At 54.5% G+C, this 23,953-nt stretch overlaps 5 protein-coding genes and 2 pseudogenes across 5 annotated transcripts, besides 12 other annotated features; 5 read left to right on the forward strand and 2 right to left on the reverse strand.

The window, feature by feature from the left end:
• Nucleotides 1-823: a sequence feature (areas merged during assembly that could not be assigned to a particular haplotype. This can correspond to areas where the two haplotypes were merged or to regions with more than two copies in the genome that were merged during assembly.).
• On the forward strand, nucleotides 1-922 carry Tc00.1047053508435.10 (mucin-associated surface protein (MASP), putative; the record flags this gene model as incomplete). Its single annotated transcript, XM_805866.1, has 1 exon — nucleotides 1-922. A coding segment is annotated over one exon (922 nt), but the record flags the coding sequence as incomplete, so codon positions are not given.
• Nucleotides 824-11,835: a sequence feature (areas not merged during assembly with more than two copies in the genome that could not be assigned to a particular haplotype).
• Nucleotides 3,535-4,038, forward strand: Tc00.1047053508435.15 (uncharacterized protein; the record flags this gene model as incomplete). Its single annotated transcript, XM_805870.1, has 1 exon — nucleotides 3,535-4,038. One exon carries the CDS (start codon nucleotides 3,535-3,537, stop codon nucleotides 4,036-4,038), a length of 504 nt encoding a protein of 167 aa, XP_810963.1.
• Nucleotides 5,264-5,956, forward strand: Tc00.1047053508435.20 (mucin TcMUCII, putative; the record flags this gene model as incomplete). Its single annotated transcript, XM_805867.1, has 1 exon — nucleotides 5,264-5,956. The coding sequence occupies one exon, from the start codon at nucleotides 5,264-5,266 to the stop codon at nucleotides 5,954-5,956; it is 693 nt and encodes a 230-aa protein (XP_810960.1).
• Nucleotides 5,704-5,844: a microsatellite.
• Nucleotides 6,523-8,046, forward strand: Tc00.1047053508435.30 (annotated as a pseudogene).
• Nucleotides 6,840-6,960: a microsatellite.
• Nucleotides 11,836-12,473: a sequence feature (areas merged during assembly that could not be assigned to a particular haplotype. This can correspond to areas where the two haplotypes were merged or to regions with more than two copies in the genome that were merged during assembly.).
• Nucleotides 11,858-11,919: a sequence feature (A-rich).
• Tc00.1047053508435.40 lies at nucleotides 12,247-13,431 on the reverse strand (annotated as a pseudogene).
• Nucleotides 12,474-23,036: a sequence feature (areas not merged during assembly with more than two copies in the genome that could not be assigned to a particular haplotype).
• Nucleotides 13,628-13,703: a sequence feature (A-rich).
• Nucleotides 13,984-14,637, reverse strand: Tc00.1047053508435.60 (mucin TcMUCII, putative; the record flags this gene model as incomplete). The annotated part of the gene is made up of 1 exon (XM_805868.1): nucleotides 13,984-14,637. The coding sequence occupies one exon, from the start codon at nucleotides 14,635-14,637 to the stop codon at nucleotides 13,984-13,986; it is 654 nt and encodes a 217-aa protein (XP_810961.1).
• Nucleotides 14,096-14,197: a microsatellite.
• Nucleotides 15,028-16,126: a mobile genetic element.
• On the forward strand, nucleotides 19,588-20,598 carry Tc00.1047053508435.70 (mucin-associated surface protein (MASP), putative; the record flags this gene model as incomplete). Its single annotated transcript, XM_805869.1, has 1 exon — nucleotides 19,588-20,598. The coding sequence occupies one exon, from the start codon at nucleotides 19,588-19,590 to the stop codon at nucleotides 20,596-20,598; it is 1,011 nt and encodes a 336-aa protein (XP_810962.1).
• Nucleotides 20,945-21,057: a sequence feature (T-rich).
• Nucleotides 23,037-23,953: a sequence feature (areas merged during assembly that could not be assigned to a particular haplotype. This can correspond to areas where the two haplotypes were merged or to regions with more than two copies in the genome that were merged during assembly.).

Consider the following 23,953-nt stretch of genomic DNA (forward strand, 5'->3'; position numbering starts at 1 on the left):
AGTGAAGAAAAAGTTGGAAACAAGCGAGGATTCACAAATAACAGGAGAACAGAATGTGAGTCCAGATGTCGATCTTTCCAAAAAAACTGGGAGACAAGAGACAGCAGGCGGTCAACCGGGAGATGAGAAAGACACGAAAAATCCCCAACCGCCACAACCATCACCAGAACCAAACAAATTACAGTCAGAAGAAACACATCTACCAATTCCAGCGGAAAAACATTTAAAGCCACAAGACGGAGGTCACCCACAGAAAAAGGAGATGCTACAAACGAAAGATTCTTCACAGCACGAAGAAGGAGAAACAATTTTCTCGGATACAAAGCGGAGTGCATCAAAGGAAATTACAGAAGCTACAACACCATTATCCGCCTCCAAATCTGGCAGCGGTATTGCAGGAAGCACGGTGGAGAACAGTGGTGCTAACAATCCTCAACCTCCTGCCACCTCAGTAAAACAACATGATTCCGAGGGAGATACTGGCTCCGTTGCTCTGCCAGCCAGCAACACCGAATTGCGAACAGAAGAAATATCTAACGCTGGTATAATTGCCACGACACATGATGACGACAGCGACGACAGCAGCCCTGCAGCTCCTATTGCTGAAAGGCCTACCGCTGGCACAAGAAGCACTCAAGCCTCTGGTGATGCGAGTGACCTTGAACAGTCTAATGACGACGTCAATGATGACGTGGCACACAAAGATAAAGTTGCAGAATTTGAAACCTCCTCAGGAGACAGGGACACTGAGGCAGATAATGAGAGATACACAACAGTACCACAGAATGCCACCAATAAAACAATCAATACAGAGATCACAGCAGACAGCGCCGGCAGCATCGCGGCCTCCCACACCACCTCCCCTCTTTTGCTTCTTCTTGTTGTTGTTGCGTGTGCGGCTGCTGCGGTGGTGGCCGCGTGAGAGTGAGTGTGAGAGAGCCGTGCACCGCCCGCACACACACTCTTCCTTCTCTCTGTGTGTGTGTGTCCCCTTGCATGGACTCTCGCCCTCACCTCACCCCACGAAGCACACACAATAATGTGCCCATTGTATATATGCATGCACACCCATGCAGGCCCGTTGGTGCTCTCTTTTGCACGACACGCACCGCTGCCGTCCTGCCTGGCTGCATGGGCGGAGCACCGTAACTGTTTTGTTTTTATTGCATTGAGTGGGCGACCTCTCTCTCTCTCCCTCTGTGTGTGTGTTTTGCTTTACGGGAGCAGTGAGAGTGTGTGCGCTGGTCGTCCCACGCTTCGGCTTTTTGTTTTGTTTTTCATTGTTTTGTGGTTGATTCCGCCCATTATGTTTTTTTTTTTTGGTTTGGTGGTTTGCTTAGAATGTGGACGCATGATTTTTTATTTTATTTTCTTTTTTCTTTTGTTTTGCGGTATTGTCAGTGTTTCTTATCCTTGTCAAGCCATTAATTGCTTTCTTTTACGTACAGCATGCGCCAATTGGTCACGTTAACCCACGGTCTGCAGTGCTGCTGGTGCTTGTGGTTGTGATGATGTGTGTGGTGTGATTCCCGAGAGGGAGTCCGTTGCCACCAGGATTCGTGTGGGCGATTGGGATGTTTCTAAGCAAAAAGGTATGAGATGTATAATGCCATTTTCAATGGCAAGGCACTCTGCTCTATATGAGCATGCGAGCCTGCCAGCTGCTGCACGATGGACCTCCACAGGGAGATCATTTGTCGTGGTGGAGCCATACAATAGTGCAGCGGATCCAGATGCGAGCTCAGCGAGAGATGAAGAAACGTCCGTCCATAATTCAAAATCATACGCTCCCAGAGAGGAGTAAATAGAATCAATAGCCGTGCGCTTGACGTCGTCAGAGGCGTCTTGGGCAAAGCGTGGCTGATTAAATTCCACTTTATTGCAGCTCACAGTGTCCCAGGGGAAAATACGATGTTGAATAGGAGGGGCACGATTGTGGCTGTAGGGTGTCCCAATAGTATTACATACGCGGCGTAATCCATTAATAACAGCATCCTCGGAAGCGGGATTGATGTCGCCGCCTTTCACGCATGGACGGCGGCATAGGTTCCGAGTGGGTAAGGGAACGCACGTCCTCAATACATCGGAAAAGTGTGAGGCGTTTGTGTTGTGTGGTTGCACGGAACCCAATGATCCTCCGCAGAGGTGCTGGACTGGCGGCCAGGTGGACAGAAGTATCCTTCTTTGATGCGCGTGGGCCGAGCGATGCAGTGCAGCTGTCGCGGTGCTGCACTTCCAGTCTTTGGAGGTGAATGGGAGCCGGACACGGTGCGATCGCCTCGCCGCTGTGGTGCAAAACGCTCTGTGGACGCACCCAACCAGAAGGGACTGCATGGTGTGCTGGGACGCACCAGCCTCTGCGCCCAGCCGCAGCCGATGGCGGCGTGGCACGGTCTACTTTGGTGTCTGTGTGAAGAATTTTGCTGTTTTTTAAATTTTGGTACGGGCCGATGGTGCATTGGCGTTTTCTGATTCAGTAGGGGAAATGCGTTTTGAAGAAGCCGTTGCAGGTATTCAGCGCCGTTGTGAATAACAGATGTGCGACTGCCTCCGTGAAGGCGACAACAGTGTCTTGGATTACAGCATAAGGCACTGCAGCTTAATCTGGTGTTTTACAGCAATTTTATTGGACGGTGCGCTTGTTTTCAATATTTTGCAGCTTTTGTGGGAAAAGGCGGGAGGTTGAGGGCATTAGGACTGAATTCATTTGTGTGGCTGCGTTCCGTTGAGTTGCGGCCAGCCGTGGCACTCTTTTGGGGTTTGACAGCTGTCTCTTTTGTTTACTTCCCACTGCATCACGCGGATAACACTGATCCGAAGAACATTTGTTTGACCGCGTGTGGGCTGCTGCCGTGCGTGGTGCATGGACTATGTGATTGTGTGGGGAGGTGCGTTGGAGTGACGAATACTTCTGTTTGGCGTGTCGCGGTGTGTTGGAATGATGTTCGGAAATCATGTGGAGGGTGTTGTGTGTAGTTTGTGTTTCCTCTCTGGTGGAGCCGACGTGTGTGGGGGATTGTGGCGTTGCTGGCTGACAGCTCCACGTCACTTTTCAGCATTCCTGGATGTGCTGAGGAATGACGGCTGGCGACCAGCGTGTTGGTGCTGCCGGTGGGAATAGGAGCATCGGGAATAGGCCACTTTCTCTTTTCCGTGCTGGAGCCGATGAACTGGCACGAGGGCACCGGCTGCAGGCTGCCTGCCAGCACGTGTGAGCAGCGGATCCATGCACACACCGACGCACATCGCAAGAGCATGTGCGATCACAGTGGCTTTTTGTGGCGTGCTTCTATGGACGTCAGCCTATCGAGGAATGTGTGAAGCAAACGGCTGACTGCACACGAGGAAAATAAGTGCGTGCACTGTGCCGTGTTTCAGCGTCGATGGCAGAGCGACAGGAAGCCCGTGCTGGCAACCGAGATCTTTGCGTCGCGAGGGATGTCGGTATTGATTTTGGATCGTCGAGGGTGAAGTGATTTTGCTGCTGCCTATGTGTGTGGCCACTCCGGCAGAGGGCGGACACAAAAGGGAGGGATGCAGGCGCTGCGTGTGTGTGTGCAGGTGCCATGCAACAACGTCACAGCAAACATGCTGCGACTCGGTGACCCTCACATCGCTGCGGTCCTCACGAACAGCCAAGGCACGGCCCACATCGATGCACTTAGTGGACGGAGTGAGGCATCTTTTGAGGCGCTGCAGGGAACAGGATGTGTTGACGCAGCCACGACGTGCATGGAGTGTCACGATGGCACAGTCGGCTGTGGCTTGTGGAATATTTACTTCTCGGAGGCAACAGCGAAAGAGAGAGAGAGCTGCTCCTGCTGCTGGCGTCGTTGCTGCCTTTTGTGGCCTCCCATGCCGATTATTGTCTGTCCGCTGATTATGGGTGGCATGCCTCCACTAGTGACGTCGTCTGCAGGCATTTCACAGCACCAGCGAAACACACATCATGTCGCATGCTTTGGCTGTGGATGTGGTGTCGTGAATGCAGCCGGCATTATTTTGCCCGACTCCTTTTCACTGCATTGCGACAAATAGATGCGTCGCCGCCCGAGTCATTGACTGCAGCTCCGTGTGTTGTACCGCCAGCACAAGACTCTCCTGTTGTCTGACGCCTGGCTGACAGTCAAGCACCACTGCGTTGGGGCATGCAAGGATGTGGACTGCCGCTCACGGTGTTGGGCACCGCTGTTTGGATGCGGCGGCCACACGAGCGGATGTATTGTGGCACAATCGAATGCGTGAAATACGCGGAACCACAGCGGCTGCAATAATATCAGCGGTGTGGCACCACGGAATATGTGAGAGGGTGATGCATGATGAATCACGGTGGGCGGCATGCGAGGGAAGTGCACCGCGACGGAGCGTCGTCCCGCCCTCAGCCTGCAGGGGAATGTGCGCCCACAAAATATATAGACGAGACACCACCAAACACGCATGCCCTTCCATGCACCAATAAATAGGAGCGAAGATGCGTTCTGGTGCGTGGGAGTCCACTCACATATTTTCATTTTCACCGCAATAAACGGTGAGGAATCAGGTGCCGCAGCAACGAAGGAGGAAATAAAAACATCTATTGCAGCACTTTACCAGCGAAAGGCAGGAACAGCACAAACCGAATTATTGGCTGCACCAACACAAGAAACATTCACAAGAGAAAAAAAATAATTGTGCACCCTGCGGGAACCCCCAACACACGATGCAGACATGAAGGCTTACCCTCTGCAAAACAAAACAAAACATGCGGACATCTTCCAACATTCAAACAGAAATACGAATAAATGGTTGCCTGCACTCTTCTATTCCCTGCGCTAAATATGAACGAGGGCCAAAGGCAACTGAGTTGCTCTTGTAATAAATATTGGCTGCACTTCCCGTGGACCAGTAATTCACGTGGTGTGCGGGGATCTCCCTTTAATTATTGTTACTTTGCCTTTGTGTTGCTGTGTGCGCTGCACCTTCTCTTGTGTGTGTGCGCACCCTCCGTGAGGGGTGCAGACACGACGGACCGCTCTCGCCGTGTGTGCATGCGGTGGAGCCTTGTGTGCCGCTCCTGTTTGCTTCTCCCACTTCCATCTGTGTGTTGGTGTTGCGGCAGGCCTGTGTGTGTGTGTGTGCGGCGTACGATGCATGCCTGGCTGCTGCCCTCTTCTCTTGTGGTGTGCCCTCTGTGTGTGTCTGCCGCACCTCTCGTCTCCCCTGTTGCTCTCCATGTCCCTCACTGTGCAGATCAGCTCCACACCACTGAACGACCACACTCACGATGATGATGACGTGCCGTCTGCTGTGCGCCCTGCTGGTGCTTGCCCTGTGCTGCTGCCCGTCCGTGTGCGCGAAAGACACTGAACTGGTTCCGAATTCAGGCTCTAATGGAAATATTTCTAGTCTGCCGTCCCATGCACCAGCCACTAATTCAGCTTCGGTGGCCCCAGGAATTTCAAACAAGAACGCGACGCCTGGGGATCCTGCCGACGTCGGTCCATCGCCCTCTCAACGAGAGGCAGTATCACAGGTGACCGCTCCGTCAGGGCCGCCGAGTAATGGGCTCGGTGCGGAACCGGGAAAAGTTGGTGGAAAGGGATCAGAATCAAAAGACACGATCGATGTGCAGCAGGGAGAAGATAGCGACGACAAGGCTGGAACAGGAATTGACACGAATACATCTGCAGACCAAAAAGATAAGAACGCCAGAGTTGCTGCCAAGACGACCACGACGACGACTAAAACAAAGGCACCAACCACGACGACCACCACTGCGCCGGAGACAACACAGGCACCAACCACGACGACGACTACTACAACCACCACCACTACGACTACTGAGGCGCCAACCACGACGACCACCCGCGCACCGTCACGTCTTCGTGAAATGGACGGCAGCCTCAGCAGCTCGACGTGGGTGTTTGCCCCACTGCTGCTCGCCGTATCCGCGCTGGCGTACAACGCTCTGGGCTGAAGATTTGTATGCAGGCTGTGCGTTCCAGCACTCAACCGCGGGGATTTGTGCGCGTCTACTGTGGTCCGATGTAAATAAATAAATAATAGAAAATAATGATTGTGTTTTGCCTTATTTGCTTCCGCTGCCCTGCTGTGTGCTCCTTGCCGATCCCTGCATCCGTCACGTTGAACGCACCCCAGACACACTCATATGCATGGCACGCACACGACTGATTGCGTGGAGTCACATTTGAGGATGGGTGCATGCGCGCTGGAGCCATACTGTGCAGCCTTTGTTTTGTGTTTACATTTTTAACTTCATTGCTGTTTGTTTACATGTGTTTTGTTTCTAATTGTTTTGTGTGTTTTCTCTGTTTACTTGCTGCGGGGCGTTGTGTGTTTTTGCCCTTTCACTGCTTTCAACTGCCTCATGGTGTGTGTGCGCTGCCACTGCTGGGCTGCTGCCATTTGTGACTGTGCGGTTGCTTTGCGTGGTGTAGCGGTCGTGTCTTTCTCCTTTTGCTTTCACTCTGCGTTGACGTGTTGTTAGTTTGTGCTGAAGGCTGCACGCAAGTGACAGGAGTGATGGCGATGATGATGAATGGCCGTGTGCTGCTGGTGTGTGCCCTCTGCGTGCTGTGGTGCGGTGCCAGCGGGGCTGATGCGAGTAATCTCGACAACGACGCAGTTGGTGGCTGCATGGCGTCGTGGGTGTTGAATACGAATAAATCGTATACGCCGAGCGGATGTGACAGAACTGCGCTGACGCTGCCTTTACGATCTGTCTTGTCCACCACTGCCGTTGAAGCTTCGACTGACCCATTGGTGACTGGTACAGCAGAAAATAAATCAGATTTAGCTCCAAATTCATGTGCTGATTTCGGTTGTGCCGGTTTCCCTCCTGGTCGCGGAGGTGAAGGTGGAGGCGATAGAGACGACGGTGCTGGCGGTCCTGTTGGCGTTGGAGGTGCCAGTGGCAGTCAAGCTCGTGGCAGCAACGCTTCTGGTGGCGGTGGTGGTGGTTCAAATGGAGGTTCTAAAGCACTTGTTGGTGGCTCTTTGAAGTCCCCTGCTTCGGATGTCAAGTCCCCATCTCCTGTTCTCGGTGATGGTGGCAGTTCTCCTGGGGCTCCTGCAGGAAGTGTAGGTTCTGACGGAAGCAAAGGTTTCATTTCTGGCTCCTTTTCTTCTGCTGGTCGCAGTCAACCTGATGCTGGCAGTCCAGGTGGTGATACATCTTTGAGCGCTCCTGTTGCTGGTGGTAATTCCCCACCCTCCATCACCGACGAGAGTGATGCGTTGGAGAAGACCGGCGCTGCGGCATCCACAAAGGGAAGGAAACCCCAAGAAGCAGGTGAGCAGTCAGAAGCAAATCGTGCACGGAACGAATTGCCCAAATTGTCGGCACCAGCGGAGTCAACACCCGAAGCACAAGAAGACTCTCCCAATAAACAAGAAAAACCAAAAAATGAAGCTGCTGGTAGGGCCGCAACTGGAAAAGAGAAACGGCGGATTGACGCGGAGGCACAAGGTCCTTCCACCGTGATGTCCACCGCCAGCGCCAGCAACGGTAGGAGAACAACCAACAGCAGTGGCAGTTCCGGCAGGAGGAAGCCCAACAGCACAAACAGACTCGCAAAATTTGACAGAAGAAAGGACAAAAACGCCGCCGTCACCAAACAAAAAGGAGCCTGAAGAGACGGAACCTACTTCTGGAGATGGTGTGGCAGAGCAACAGGGTCAAGGCACAGTTTTACCGGATCTGAAGGGTGGACCTACCGGCAGCCCGGCGGAAGTAACGGCATCATCCATCTCTACAAGTGGCAGTGATGATGGCCGGAGTAGGGCGGATGAGAATGACGGCAACAGCAGAGGGCCCAACCCCGGAGGGCTAAACAACGACCCCGAAGCCAGTCATACCAACGTTGCGCCCACAGCCAGTGAGACAAAACCACGTACAGCGAAAGCAGCAGCTACCGCCAGAACAGATGGTACGGCAAAGCCTGGCAGCAGTGACGGCAGCACCGCGGTCTCCCACGCCACCTCCCCTCTTTTGCTTCTTCTTGTTGTTGCGTGTGCGGCTGCCGCTGCGGTGGTGGCCGCGTGAGAGTGAGGGAGAGAGAGAGCCGTGCACCGCCCGCACACACACTCGTCCTTCACTCTCTGTGTGTGTGTGTCCCCTTGCATGGACTCTCGCCCTCACCTCACCCCACGAGGCACACACATAATGTGCCCATTGTATATATGCATGCACACCCATGCAGGCCCGTTGGTGCTCTCTTTTGCACGACACGCACCGCTGCCGTCCTGCCTGGCTGCATGGGCGGAGCACCGCAACTGTTTCTGTTTTGTTTTTATTGCATTGAGTGGGCGACCTCTCTCTCTCTCCCTCTGTGTGTGTTTTGCTTTACGGGAGTAATGAGTGTGTGTGTGCGCTGGTCGTCCCACGCCTCGGCTTTTTGTTTTATTGTTTTACTCGTCTTGTGTTATGGTTGAGAGCACCTTTTCCACTACTTTTTTTTTTTTGATTGGTATTTTGCTTTGACTGCGGACGCCTAAATTCTCTTTTTCATTTTTTCTTTTCCTTTGAGATATTGTCAGTGTTTCCTATTCTTTCCAAACCATGAAGTATTTTCTGTTACGTACAGCATGTGTCAGTTGATCCACGTCACTTCACGGTCTGCGGTGCTTCTGGTGCTTCTGTTTGTGATGTGTTGTGCCAGCGGGTGCTTTGCTGCCAGCCTGACGTGCTCCTGCTCCTCTGACAAGGCGATGCGTGCCCACAGGGCGAAGGTGATCGCGGCTGTGGTGAGGGACGTGCCTTTTGGATCTGAGGGTGCGTCGCAGACATGCAGCGTCATTGGGAGGAATGGATGGGCGCCCACCCGCATGAATGTGTCGACAAGGGACCTGGATGATGCCAGGAAGCATTGCAGCTCAGAGCGGTAGCACGCAATGAATTCATTGGGGCAATTGCGAGTGTGAAGATGACGTTTTTCTATGCTGAGAAAAGGGAAGTATTTGTTTCGTTATACTTTGCTGCCACTGCTCGTTAATGGCCTGCAGGCTGTCCGTAGCGATGTGGCCAGTTTTTCCGTCTTGAACGGTGCTGTCGTGCGAAAGGGTGTGCTCCCAAATAGTCGGATGCTCAGTCGTCGAGGACGGGGGCATTCCCACAGCGTGTGCGGCAGGCCTTCCCGTGGATTGTCGGGGGCTCAGCGGCTGGTGGGGTTGCAGAAGAGGAGTGGCTGAAGGGCTACGGCTGTCATTGGAGCTTGCAGAGGTGCGTTGTCCGTTTTTTGCTCGTTGATACGCCTGACATTTTCGGTAGTGACCTGCGCGTGAGGCACTTGTTGGGGAGACCGTGGAGCTGCCGCAGAATCCACATGTGAGGCCTTCTGCAACGGTTGGAGTGCCGGGGTTAGTGCGTCGGGCATGTGCCTTCATATGATGGGCGGACGAGAAGACGCTGCTGCAGCTTGGGCGGGGCGACGTTGATCTGCTGCTCGTCTTTCTACGAGGAGGTGCCGTGGACACGCCAGGTGGAGGTTCCGGAGGAGGTCGGGGCGGTCCTGCCTCTTCAGTGTGAGAGGGACGGCACCACCGACACAAAGGGTTGCCTGTGATCCGCAGGGCGCGTGCCGGTCAGCCGAGGAGTGGGCAGGAGGACGTCCATCAGCCGCTTGCTGGTCGGCAAGGAGTGGCAGTATTCAAGTCAGGAAGAGGTTACGGCGGAGGCAGAGCACAGACGCGGTCCCAACAGCACCGCAGCACAGCCGATTACAGAGGGCAGGGACGTGGTGCCGCCATGCCTCGGAGCATCACAGGCTTGGGATCGAGAGAGCACCAGACTTTTTCGCACAGACCGCTAGCGGCACGATGAAAACACGGCGAAGGGCATGATTGCGTCCCTCCCGTTTGCGGAGTACTTCAGCTCGGGGCAGGCTGCCGCTGCAACACACTCGGCCTGCTCCATTCCGTCCGTCGTGATTCCTGTGGGACTGTCACGGCTGCCGCGCGGTACGGTGCATTTCCAACCATGTGGTCACAGTGGCCAGAGGTGTTCCACACGCCGTGGTGGAAGCATTCCAGTCGGCATCACGCAGGACAAAGGCGACATGTTTCCGTTGTGGCAGCATGCCTGCCAATCGCGGGGTGCCGTCCTCCGTCCCTGCAGTGTGGGATTGCAGATGGTGGTCCGAGTCTATGTAAACAGGTGGAAGTACAGTGGGAGAAACGCAGTGCGCGTTGCGCAGTCACGTCGGGAAACGAGACGCTGCGGCCGCTAATCCGCGTTGCCTGTGCCGGGACGTCAGAAAGCACACAGTCCATGCCGCTTGAGGTGGTGGCGAGGCCCTCTCCTGACGTCGTGGATGGTGAGCAACCGTCCCGGAGCTCATGGTGTGAATTCAGGTCGTCCGCAATAGGTGCTGCAGGACCAAGGCGACGAATGTCGCTCGCAAAGTGTGAAACGTGAGCAATTACTGTAGGAAGGCTGCAGAGATTCACCACGTACATGCTGGGGCTGGCCGGTGGGCACACGCAGAAGGCGGTGGTCTCCAGGCAGTTGGTTCCACGAGCGACAGGCGCTCCCACGGAAAGGTGTGGCGCACAACGAAGGCCACGCCACCGGCACGCCCACTGCAGGCCTGGTGGAAGTCAATGCAGACAATGAGCCTCGTCGCTGGCACTCTGGTGCCTGCTCTCCTGCAGAAGAGCCATTTCGCGCTGGTGCTGCGCCAGTCAAGCAGCAAGGGCAATCCTGAGGGGGAACGGCTTGAACTTCTGAGATGCGGCTCTTGCGGAAACCACCGCAGCGGGTGATGCTGGCGGAGCGACCGCAATGAAACGACTGTGCGGTTGTCAGTCGGGCTGCAGGCAAACCGCCTCGCCGCCCCACAACCGACAGAGCGTGGGATCCTCTCGAGGGGTGACGCCGTCGTGGTCCCCGTCACGCCCGCAGCAATGCCCTGCCGCAATCACTCCCACAGAGAGACAATAAAGAGTCTTGTGGATGTGTGCCGAGAGTACAGCAACTGTCATCTCCAGAGAAGGCCATCGTGGCACCGTCCGTCACGCGTCAGCACACACCGAGCAACGCACGTTCCCGGGAAAGAAAACACACAGGGGAAAGAAGAATGGTCCCAAGAGCAGGCAACAACTTCACACATAGCGGACATCGCACAGCCACGTCAGCCGGCCTCCAGCACCATGCAACAAACTTACCACACGCATCCATCCAATGACACCGTGATTCCCACCGCCAACGGTAGACACGCAGCGACCATAATATGTCAACACGGGATGCAGGCCAACGTCCCACCGTCGCCAAGACATTCCTGCAGAGCACTGTGCGACAAAGTATATATGTGTGTGAGCTGGAGAAACGGAAAAAGAAGAGGAGCACAGAGAGGCACATCAACACAGCAACAGGCACAGCTGGATGGCAGCGACAAATGCGGCACGGTCCCGACATCAACAACCACACACGGTGGCGCCACCGCATGAAATAAACACGCAAAGCAAAACAAAACAAAAGAAAAAAACACGGCGGCAGGGTGTGGCTGTGTGTGTGGCGCTGCGGGTGTCTGCCAGCCCTGACCGCAAAGAAAACAAAACAGGAGGGAAGAAATGTGTGCTCCGCCCCACAGGCCCTCGTCGCACGCCCACACGTCACGGCTCCCTCAGCGCGCCGTTCGTCGCGGCCCCTCCTCATGCGTGCAGCAGGCGAGGCGCACAGGGCCGTCGTCGTGAGCGTGTCGGTGGGTGTGCGAGTGGAGCAGTTGGGCGGGAAACACACGGCACCCCTCACAGGAAGAGTGCAGCAACAAACAATTAAAGGGGGAAGAGTAGAAAAGAAAAACACGTCCATATTGATTGCCCCCAAAAGCAAAAAAAAAAGGAAATGGCGAAACGAGAGAAAAGAAAAATAAAAAGTAAAAACAAACACAAAAAAAAAAAGAAAAAAAATTAAGAAAAAAATCACACAACTAGAGAAAAAACCATTTAAAATATTTTAAAGCAAACAGCAAAGAAAAATTAAAAACAATTAAAACAATCGTAAGCGGAGAAAAAAAAACAGTTACGGTGCTCCGCCCATGCAGCCAGGCAGGACGGCAGCGGTGCGTGTCGTGCAAAAGAGAGCACCAACGGGCCTGCATGGGTGTGCATGCATATATACAATGGGCACATTATTGTGTGTGCCTCGTGGGGTGAGGTGAGGGCGAGAGTCCATGCAAGGGGACACACACACAGAGAGAGAAGGACGCGTGTGTGTGCGGGCGGTGCACGGCTCTCTCACACTCACTCTCACGCGGCCACCACAGCAGCCGCAGCCGCACACGCAACAACAAGAAGAAGAAGCAAAAGAGGGGAGGTGGTGTGGGAGACCGCGGTGCTGCCGTCACTGCCTTCAGACTTAGATGTAGCATTCTTTTGAGTGCTGGCTGTTGTTGCTGTTTGTGATGGAGTTTCATTTGCTGTGGGAGCATCGTCCGTAGCATCTTCGGGCCCGTCTTGTGGTTCTTTGCTGTTAGTCCGTTGTGTACCGTTATTAACCTTGTCCTCCTTGTTCTGAGCTCCACCACTGCCACTTTTAGATACAGATGGCACTGCTGTTTCGGCCGGACGACTTGTAGTTGCACCCTTCATCGAACCTGGTGTGTCCGTGTAGTGTCTGTTTTGGTTTGGCGCAACATTCCCTGAAGGCTTTTCCTGTGCTTCACGCTCCGCTTTAGCATTTGACGGTGACTTCGTGCTTGTTGTTTCTCTTGTATTCTGTGAGCCTGTGGATGCTGTTGGGGTTGTTTCTCCTGCTGAAACGGCTGTTGCTGGTGCTAGCCCTGTTGGTGATGGTACCGTAGGCAGTTCGTGTGGCGGCGGTGATAAATCTGCTGGTGGTTGTGAAGGTTCTGTTGGTAGTGATACTTTTGGGATTCTTGGTTCTAGCAGTGGTTGGGGGTCGCTTTTGTTAGAGGACAACCCGTTATTGTGGTCATTATTCTCTTTCCCCCGTCCGCGGCTTCACCGCCACCAACATTAGTAATACTTTCCGTTTTTGATTTATCGGGCAGCTGTTTTTGTGAATCAGGATCAATTGCCTCTCTTCCACTCACTTTGGGCGTTGATGCAACTTGAGTCCCTGTTTTTTGGGTGTTTCTGTTTTCTTTCAGATTCCTCTTCTTCCTGGGGTAAAGGTTCCTCGGAGAGAGTCGGAAACACATCCAGAGCAGGAGAGGGAGCTAATGATATATCATCGGAAGCAGAATCCGAAGCGTCAATTTCACCTAAATGAGAACCATCGGCCTTTGAACCTCTACTGCCACCACGACTCCCATCTGCAGGAGAAGATTGACCACCAGCCCCACCTCCACCTTCGCCGAAAGTTCCAGGACAACCAACAGCAACATCGACATCCTCAGCGTAGCCACCGCCGCCACCGCACCACAGCACGCAGAGGGCACACACCAGCAGCACACGGCCAGTCATCGTCATCGCCACCACTCCTGTCACTTGCGTGCAGCCTTCAGCACAAACTAACAACACGTCAACGCAAAGCAAAAGCAAAAAGGAGAGACACGACACACTCACAGCTGCCAACAGAGGCAACACGCACTTCATGAAAAGCATCAAACCAATTAAAGTTTAAAAAGGCACAACAACATGCAAAAATTAAAAAAAAGACGCACAAAAAACAAAAAAACAAAATAAAAACAAACAAAAAGCAACAAAGTAAAACAGTAAAAACACACACAAAAAAAAACAAAGAACTGCACACAAATGGCTGCAGTGCGCATGCACCCATCCCCAACAGTGGATCGATGCAAACATTCGTGTGCGTGTCGCGCTTGTAACTGTGTCTGGAATGCGTTCAACGTGACGGATGCGAGAGCAGCAAAATGGAGCACACAGCAGGGCAGCCAAAGCAAAGCAAAGCAAACCACAATCATCATAATTTCTCTTATTTATTTAGTACATCGGACCACAAGTCGACGCACACAAATCCCCGTGATTGAGTGCTGGCACGCACAGCCCGCACACACCCTTTCAGCCCACAGGGGTATACACCATCGCGGATACGGCAAGCAGCGGCGGGGCACACACCCACGCAGAGCTGCTGAGGCTGCCGTCGATTTCTCGAAGACGTGACGGTGCGCTGGTGGTCGTCGTGGTTGGCGCCTCTGTGGTCGTAGTTGGAGCCTTTGTTGTAGTGGTTGTTATCGTTGTTGGTGCATATGTTGTAGTCGTCGTCGTGGTCTTCTCGGCAGGATCTTCGGCTTCCTGATTTGCTTTTTCTGCGGATTGTCTTGTGCCGATTTCTGGTCCTGGAGCACCGTCCGTATCATGATTTTGTAACGTGTTAGACACGTCACCTGATTCCCGACCTGCAGCGGTCGACGCTGGTCCCGCTCCGGCATTTCTTCCCTGTTCCGCACCGGACCCATTACTTGGCGACCCTGAGTTATCGATCTCCTTAAGTGGTACCTCTGGTACAGCGGACGGTGAAATGGCAGCCTTTCCAATAGCTTCATCTTCGGGCCTAGCCTTTGATAAAGAATGCAATAAACTGGTGCCGTTTCCCTCAGCCTCAGCCTCACGATCTTCAGCTTCAGTATGCTCAGTAGACTCTGCCGTGCACACGAACGGGCAACAGCACAGGGCAAGCACCAACAGGGCGCACAGCAGACGGCACGTCATCATCAATGTGAGTGTGGCCGTTCAGTGGTGTGGAGCTGATCTGCACAGTGAGGGACATGGAGAGCAACAGGCGAGAGCGGTCCGTCATGTCGGCACTCCTCACGGAGGGTGCGCACACACACAAGAATAGGTGCAGCGCGCACAGCAACACAAAAGCAAAGTAACAGTAAAAAGGGAATGATCCCCGCACACCAGATAAATTTCTAGTTTACGGGAAGTGCAGCCAATATTCATCGCAAAGCAACTTGTTATCTTGTTTTTGCTGTATGCTGTTACAATGACGAGTGAGTAGTGCAAGGGCCGTCCGTACAAAATGGCAAGCATTCCGTCCGAAACGAGCCGTCTTGCGGGATGGGGCACCCAAAAACAGTCGCATTCCCAATTACCAACGACGGGGCATTTCTGCAGTGGATGAAACGAATTCTCTAGTGGTCCATCTCGAGTGCCCGCGGTTGTGCTTCCTGCGTGTCTTGCATGCTGGCATGCCTGGAACTTTCTGTGGCAACCTGTGCGCGAGGCACCTGTTAAGAAGACGCTGGCACCATTGTGGCATCCGCATGTGGGGCCTTCTCAAACTATCGGAACGCCAGGCTGAGCACGTCGGGCATGTGCCCTCATATTGTGGACGGACGAGCGTACTCTGCTGCAGGTTGGGCAGGAGAACCTCAATCCGCCGCTCGCTGGTCGGCAAGGATTTGCGGTGCTCACGTCGGGAAGAGGTTCTGGCAGAGGCAGTGGCGGGCCGCTCACTTCAGTGAGGGAGGGACGGCACCACCAACACAGAGGGTTACTTTTGATACGAAGGGCACGCGCAGGCATGTCGAGGAGTGGGCAGGAATCGCACCGTGCCTTTGCGCAGAGCCGCCACTCGGGGAACGATTTTCTGGTCGTGCCAGGAATAGAGTCCTTGCCACACCGACAGGCGCCTGTCATGCGGTGTACGCGCCCTTCCTTTCTTCTGGGCATCCCTCCAGTTCCGTCGCCTCACTGCAGTGAGGAAGTCCACGTGCCAGATTGGGCCGCCCTCCTGCGGGAGGGATCGTGCAATCATGGCTTCGTCGTCAGCGGCCTCATTGCGTGGGATACCGCAGTGCGATGGAGAGAACATGAATTCTACAGAGTGAACTCGCTGTATCAAGGAGAGCAGCATAATCCAACTCTCTTCAGTAACGTAGCCTCGCACGGCCAGTGGAACGACGCGGAGTGCCTCAGTTCTCGACAGGGAGTCCATTGCCGCCAGGATTCGTGTGGGCGATTGGGATGTTTCCAAGCAAAAAGGTATGAGATGTCTAATGCCATTTTCAGTGGCAAGACACTCCGCTCTATATGAGCATGCGAGCCTGCCAGCTGCTGCACGATGTACCTCCACAGGGAGATCATTTGTCGTGGTGGAGCCGTACAATAGTGCATCGGATCAATGTGCGGGTTCAGCGTGAGAGGAAGAAACGTCTGTCCATAATTCAAAATCAAAATCTCCCAGAGAGGAGTGAGAAGAATCAATAGCCGTGCGCTTGACGTCGTCAGAGGTGTCTTGGGCAAAGCGTGGCTGATTAAATTCCACTTTATTGCAGCTCACAGTGTCCCAGAGGAAAAATTACGATGTTGAATAGGAGGAGCACGATTGTGGCTGTGGGGTATCCCAATAATATTACATACGCGGCGCAATCCATTAATAACAGCATCCTCGGGAGCGGGATTGATGCCGCCGCCTTTCATGCATGGACGGCGGCATAGTTTCCGAGTAGATAGGGAACGCACGTCCTCAATACATCGGAGAAGTGTGAGGCGTTCGTGTTGTGTGGGTGCGCGGAACCCAATGTTCCTCCGCAGCGGTGCTGGATTGGCGGCCAGGTGGACAGAAGCATCCTTCTTTGCTGCGCGTGGGCCGAGCGATGGAGTGCAGCTGTCGCGGTGCCGCACTTCCAGGCTGTGGAGGTGAATGGGGGCCGGACACGGTGCGATTGCCTCGCCGCCGTCGTGCAACGCACTGTGAAAGCACTCAACCAAAAAGGACTGCATGGTGTGCCGGGACGCACCAGTCTCCGCACCCAGCCGCAGCCGACAGTAGCGTGTTGAGGTATACTTTTGTGTCTGTGTGAAGAATTTTGCTGTTTTTTAAATTTTGGTACGGGCCGATGGTGCATTGGCGTTTTCTGATTCAGTAGGGGAAATGCGTTTTGAAGAAGCCGTTGCAGGTATTCAGCGCCGTTGTGAATAACAGATGTGCGACTGCCCCCGTGAAGGCGACAACACTGTCTTGGATTACAGCATAAGGCACTGCGGCTTAATCTGGTGTTTTACAGCAATTTTATTGGACAGTGCATTTGATTTGCGGTTATTGGGTCTTTTGTGGGAAAAGGCGGGAGGCTGAGGGCATTAGGACTGAATTTATTTGAGTGGCTGCGTTCCGTTGAATTGCGGCCAGTCGTGGCACTCTTTTGGGGTTTGGCAGCTCGTCTCTTTTGTTTACTTCCCACCGCAGCACGTGGAGGCCACTGATCCGAAGAACATTTGTTTGGCCGCGTGTGGGCTGCTGCCGTGCGTGGTGCATGGACTATGTGATTGTGTGGGGAGGTGCATGGAGTGACGAATACTTCTGTTTGGCGTGTCGCGGTGTGTTGGAATGATGTTCGGAAATCATGTGGAGGGTGTTGTGTGTAGTTTGTGTGTCTTCTCTGGTGGAGCCGACATGTGTGCGGGATTGTGGCATTGCTGGCTGACAGCTCCACGTCACTTTTCAGCATTCCTGGATGTGCTGAGGAATGACGGCTGGCGACCAGCGTGTTGGTGCTTCTGGTGGGAATAAGTGCATCGGGAATAGTCCATTTTCTCTTTTCCGTGCTGGAGCCGATGAACTGGCACGAGGGCACCGGCTGCAGGCTGCCTGCCAGCACGTGTGAGCAGCGGATCCATGCACACACCGACGCTCATCGCAAGAGCTTGTGCGATCACAGTGGCTTTTGTGGCGTGCTTTTGTGGGCGTCAGCCCGTCGAAGAATCTGTGAAGCAAACGGCTGACTGCACACGGGGAAAATAATTGCGTGCACTGTGCCGTGTTTCGGCGTCGATGGCAGAGCGACAGGAGGCCCGTGCTGGCAACTGAGATCTTTGCGTCGCGAGGGATGTCGGTGTTGATTTTGTATTGTCGAGGGTGAAGTGATTTTGCTGCTGCCCGTGTGTGTGGCCACTCCGGCGGAGGGCGGACACAAAATGGAGGGATGCAGGCGCTGCGTGTGTGTGTGCAGGTGCCATGCAACAACGTCACAACAAACATGCTGCGACTCGATGACCCTCACATCGCTGTGGTCCTCACTCACAGCCGAGGCACGGCCCACATCGATGCACTTAGTGGACGGAGTGGGGCATCTTTTGAGGCGCAGCAGGGAACAGGATGTGTTGACGCAGCCACGACGTGCATGGAGTGTCACGATGGCACCGTCAGCTGTGGTTGGTGGAATATTTACTTCTCGGAGGCAAGAGAGAGAGAGAGCTGCTCCTGCTGCTGGCGTCGTTGCCGCCTTTCGTGGCTTCCCATACCGATTATTGTCTGTCCGCTGATCATGGGTGGCATGCCTCCACTAGTGACGTCGTCTGCAGGCATTTCACAGCACCAGTGAAGCACACATCACGTCGCATGCTTTGGCTGTGGATGTGGTGTTGTGAATGCAGCCGGCATTATTTTGCCCGACTCCTTTTCACTGCTTTGCGACAAATAGATGCGTCGCCGCCCGAGTCATTCACTGCAGCTCCGTGTGTTGTGCTGCCGGCACAATACTATTCTGTTGTGTGGCGCCTGGTTGACAGTCAAACACCACAGCGTTGGGACATGCAGGGATGTGGACTGCCGCTCACGGTGTTGGGCACCGCTGTTTGGATGCGGCGGCCACACGAGCGGATGTATTGTGGCACAATGAAATGCGTGAAATACGCGGAATCACGGCGGCTGCAATAATATCAGCGGTGTGGCACCACGGAGTATGTGAGGGGTTATGCATGATGAATCACAGTGGGCGGCATGCGAGGGAAGTGCACCGCGACGGAGCGTCATCCCGCCCTCAGCCTGCAGGGGAATGTACGCCCACAAAATATATGGACGAGGCACTACCAAACACACATGCCCTTCCGTGCACCAATAAATAGGAGCGAAGGTGCGTTCTGGTGCGTGGGAGTCCACTCACATATTTTCATTTCCACCGCAATAAACGGTGAGGAATCAGGTGCCACGGCAACGAAGGAAACACAAGCATCTACTGCAGCACTTCACCAGCGAAAGCAGGAACAACACAAACCGAATTGTTGGCTGCACCAACACAAGAAACATTCACAAGAGAAAAAAAATAATTGTGCACCCTGCGGGAACCCCCAACACACGATGCAGACATGAAGGCTTACCCTCTGCAAGAACAAAACAAAACGTGTGGACATCTGCCAACATTCAAACAGAAATACGAATAAATGGTTTCCTGCACTCTTCCATTCCTTGCGCTAAATATGAACGAGGGCCAAAGGCAACTGAGTTGCTTTTGTGATGAATATTGGCTGTGCTTCCCGTGGACCAGTAATTTACGTGGTGTGCGGGGATTTCTTTTATTATTATTATTGTTACTTTGCTTTTGTGTTGCTGTGTGCGCTGCACCTTCTCTTGTGTGTGTGCGTACCCTCCGTGAGGGGTGCCGACACGACGGACCGCTCTCGCCGTGTGTGCATGCGGTGGAGCCTTGTGTGCCGCTCCTGTTTGCTTCTCCCTCTCCCATCTGTGTGTGTGTGCCTGCTGCCGTGGATTGGAGTGTGTGTCGTGCGTGGTGTGCGGCGTACGGTGCATGCCTGGCTGCTGCCCTCTCCTCATGTGGTGTGCCCTCTGTGTGTGTCTGCCGCACCTCTCGTCTCCCCTGTTGCTCTCCATGTCCCTCACTGTGCAGATCAGCTCCACACCACTGAACGACCACACTCACGATGATGATGACGTGCCGTCTGCTGTGCGCCCTTTTGGTGCTTGCCCTCTGCTGCTGCTCGTTTATCTGCACGAAAGCGGTTGTTGCAGAAACAGGTGTCCCCAATGAATCGCTCACACAATCACAGGTGCAAAGTACGGGCGACAGTTCTTCAGATTTAACTCCTGACACAATCACGAAACCGAATAGTGCCGGTGCGTCACATAAGCCAGTTTCGGCCGTTGCGGAAGGGGGATCAGGCGGGTTGTCCAACACACAGGATGAAACAAATGCGTCTGGTCTGCCTGGACCAGGTGTTGGTGACACCGATTCGCCAGGTTTAACGGGTAACTCCGATAGTTTGGTGGTAAAAACAACAACAGAGCATGATACCGCAGTGCCAGCACCTAATGGAGAGGTTGCGGAAAAGGCACATAACGCGACGAATACGACACCTACGACAAAGATACCGCCACTACCATTCTCGGCAGTACTACAGCCACAAGCATCACCAGCAGTGACTGTTCCAGAAACAGGGAAAGGCTCAGCGGCACGAAATCTCTCCCAGTTGTCAAGAGAACAAAATAAAGAAAACACAGCGTCACAAACCAAAGCGCTGTCCGAAGCAATGAAACGACATTCAGGGGATGCTGAGGCAGAGCAACAAGAACAAGAGAGCGACACATCAAATCTGGTGGAGATTAACGATGACGGCAAACATGCGGTAACGACATCATCATCCATCTCTATAAATGACAATGACGATTCTCAGGGTACGGGGGCTGAGAATAATGACAATGATCCACGGCCCAACCCCACAGAAACAAGCGACCACAAAGTTGATAATACCAACCCTGCTTCTGCACCCACTGAGACCGCACCAAAAACAGTGAATACGGCCACCGCCGAAAGAAATGAAACACTGAAGTCCGAAGGCAGTGACGGCAGCACCGCGGTCCCCCACACCACCTCCCCTCTTTTGCTTCTTCTTGTTGTTGCGTGTGCGGCTGCTGCTGCGGTGGTGGCTGCGTGAGAGTGAGGGAGAGAGAGCCGTGCACCGCCCGCACACACACTCGTCCTTCTCTCTCTGTGTGTGTCCCCTTGCATGGACTCTCGCCCTCACCTCACCCCACGAGGCACCCACAATAATGTGCCCATTGTATATATGCATGCACACCCATGCAGGCCCGTTGGTGCTCTCTTTTGCACGACACGCACCGCTGCCGTCCTGCCTGGCTGCATGGGCGGAGCACCGTAACTGTTTCTGTTTTGTTTTTATTGCATTGAGTGGGCGACCTCTCTCTCTCTCCCTCTGTGTGTGTGTTTTGCTTTACGGGAGTAATGAGAGTGTGTGTCCGCTGGTCGTCCCACGCCTCGGCTTTTTGTTTTGTTTTTTTATTGTAATTTTTTTAATGTTTTTCCTGTTTCCTTCCTTTCTGGTTAAAAATTTTTTTTTCAAAATTCTTTCTTCTTTTTTTGTTTTTCTTTTTTTCCAACGTCCCCACATCCCTCTTCTTTTTGCTTTTGGGGCAATCACTATGGACGTGTTTTCTTTTCTACTCTTCCCTCTTCTAATTGTTTGTTGATGCACTCTTCCTGTGAGGGGTGCCGTGTGTTTCCCGCCCAACTGCTCCACTCGCACACCCACCGACACGCTCACGACGACGGCCCTGTGCGCCTCGCCTGCTGCACGCATGAGGAGGGGCCGCGACGAACGGCGCGCTGAGGGAGCCGTGACGTGTGGGCGTGCGACGAGGGCCTGTGGGGCGGAGCACACATTTCTTCCCTCCTGTTTTGTTTTCTTTGCGGTCAGGGCTGGCAGACACCCGCAGCGCCACACACACAGCCACACCCTGCCGCCGTGTTTTTCTTTAAGGATTTGTTTTGTTTTTTTGCTTTTGTATTTGTTGCCATCGTGTGTGGTTGTTGATGTCGGGACCGTACCGCATTTGTCGCTGCTCTCCAGTTGTGCCTGTTGCTCTGTTGATGTGCCTCCCTGTGCTCCTCTTCTCTTCTGCTCCTCCAGCACACCCACACACACTTAGTTGCACAGTGCTCTGCAGGAATGTCTTGGTGACGGCGGGACGTTGGCCTGCATCCCGTGCTGGCATAGTATGGTCGCTGCGTGTCTACCGTTGGCGGTGGGAATCACGGTGTCATTGGATGGATGCGTGTGGTACGCTTTTGAATTGTGCTGGAGGCCGGCTGACGTGGCTGCACGATGTCCGCCATGTGTGGAGGTGTTGCCTGCTCTTGGGGTCATTCTCCACTCTCCTGTGTGTTTGCTCTGCCGGGAACGTGCGTTGCTCGGTGTGTGCTGACGCGTGACGGACGGTGCCACGATGGCCTTCTCTGGAGATGACAGTTGCTGTACTCTCGGCACACATCCACAAGACTCTTTATTGTCTCTCTGTGGGAGTGATTGCGGCAGGGCATTGCTGCGGGCGTGACGGGGACCACGACGGCGTCACCCCTCGAGAAGGTCCCATGCACTGTCGGTTGTGGAGCGGCGAGGCGGTTTGCCTGCAGCCCGACTGACAACCGCACAGTCGTTTCATTGCGGTCACTCCGCCAGCATCACCCGCTGCGGTGGTGTCCACAAGAGCCGCACCTCAGAACTTAAGGCCCTTCGCCCTTCAGGATTGCCCTTGCTGCTTGACTGGCGCAGCACCGGCGCGAAATGGCTCTTCTGCAGGAGAGCAGGCACCAGAGTGCCAGCGACGAGGCTCATTGGCTGCATTGACTTCCACCAGGCCTGCAGTGGGCGTGCCGGCGGCGTGGCCTTCTTGGTGCGCCACACCTTTCCGTGCGAGCGCCTGTCGCTGCTGGAACCAACTGCCTGGAGACCACCGCCCTCCGCGTGTGCCCACCGGCCAGCCCCAGCATGTACGCGGTGAACCTCTGCAGCCTTTCTAAAGTAATTGCCCACGTTTCACACTCTGCGAGCACCATTCGTCGCCTTGGTCCTGCAGCACCTGTTGCGGACGACCTGAATTCACACCATGAGCTGTGAGACGGTCGCTCACGATCCACGACGGCAGGAGAGGGCCTCGCCACCACCCCAAGCGGCATGGAGTGTGAGCTGTCCGACGACACGGCACAGGCGACTCGGATTAGCGGCCGCAGCGTCTCGTTTCCCAATGTGAATGCGCAACACGTACTGCGTTTCTTCCACTGGACGTCCACCCGTTTACATGGACTCGGACCACCATCTGCCATCCCACACTGCAGGAACGGAGGACGGCCTCTCGCGACAGGCAGGCATGCTGCCACGACGGAAACATGTCACCCTTGTCCTGCGTGATGCCGACTGTGATGCTTCCACCTCGGCGTGTGGAACACCTCTGGCCTCTGTAACCACATGGTTGGAAATGCACTGAGGCACCGCGCGGCAGCCGCGACACACCACAGGAATCACGACGGACGAAATGGAGCAGGCCGAGTCTGTTGCGGCGACAGCATGCAACGAGCGTACTTTCTTACCGGGAGGCAGCCTGCCCCGAGCTGAAGCTTTCCTCAAACGGGAGGACCGCAATCATGCCCTTCGCCGTGTTTTCACTGTGCCGCCAGAGGCCCGTGCGAAGCAGCTTGGTGCCCTCTCGAGCCCAAGCCTGTGATACCCCGAGGCATGGCGGAGCCACGTCCCCGCCCTCTGGGATCGGCTGTGCTGCGGCACTCTCGGGACCGCGTCCGTGCTCTGCCTCCGCCGTAACCTCTTCCCGACGTGAGCACCGCCACTCCTTGCCGAGCAGCAAGCGGCTGATTGACGTCCTCCTGCCCACTCCTCGGCAGACCGGCACGCGCCCTGCAGATCACAAGCAACCCTTCATGTCGGTGGTGCCGCTCCTCTCCTCACACTGAAGAGGCAGGACCACCCCGACCTCCTCCGGAACCTCCACCTGGCGTGTCCACGGCACCTCCTCGTAGAACGACGAGCAGCAGATCAACGTCGCCCTGCCCAAGCTGCAGCAGCGTCTTCTCGTCCGTCCACAATATGGAGGCACACGGCCGGCGCACTAACTCTGAAACTCCAATCGTTGCAGAAGGCCTCACATGTGGATTCTGCGACAGCTCCACGGTCTCCCCACAAGTGCCTCACGCGCAGTTCATTACCGAAAATGTCAAGCGTATCAACGAGCAAAAAACGGACAACGCACCTCTGCAAGCTCCAATGACAGCCGTAGCCCTTCAGCCACTCCTCTGCTGCAACCCCACCAGCCGCTGAGCCCCCGACAATCCACGGGAGGCCCCGCCGCACACGCTGTGGGAATGCCCCCGTCCTCGACAACTGAGCATCCGACTGTTTGGGAGCACACCCTCTCGCGCGACAGCACCGTTCAAGACGGAAAAACTGGCCACATCGCTACGGACAGCCCGCAGGCCATAAC

The sequence above is a fragment of the Trypanosoma cruzi genome, genomic scaffold (genome assembly GCF_000209065.1).
Source record: "Trypanosoma cruzi strain CL Brener 1047053516815 genomic scaffold, whole genome shotgun sequence".
NCBI classification, from domain to species: Eukaryota; Euglenozoa; class Kinetoplastea; order Trypanosomatida; family Trypanosomatidae; genus Trypanosoma; species Trypanosoma cruzi.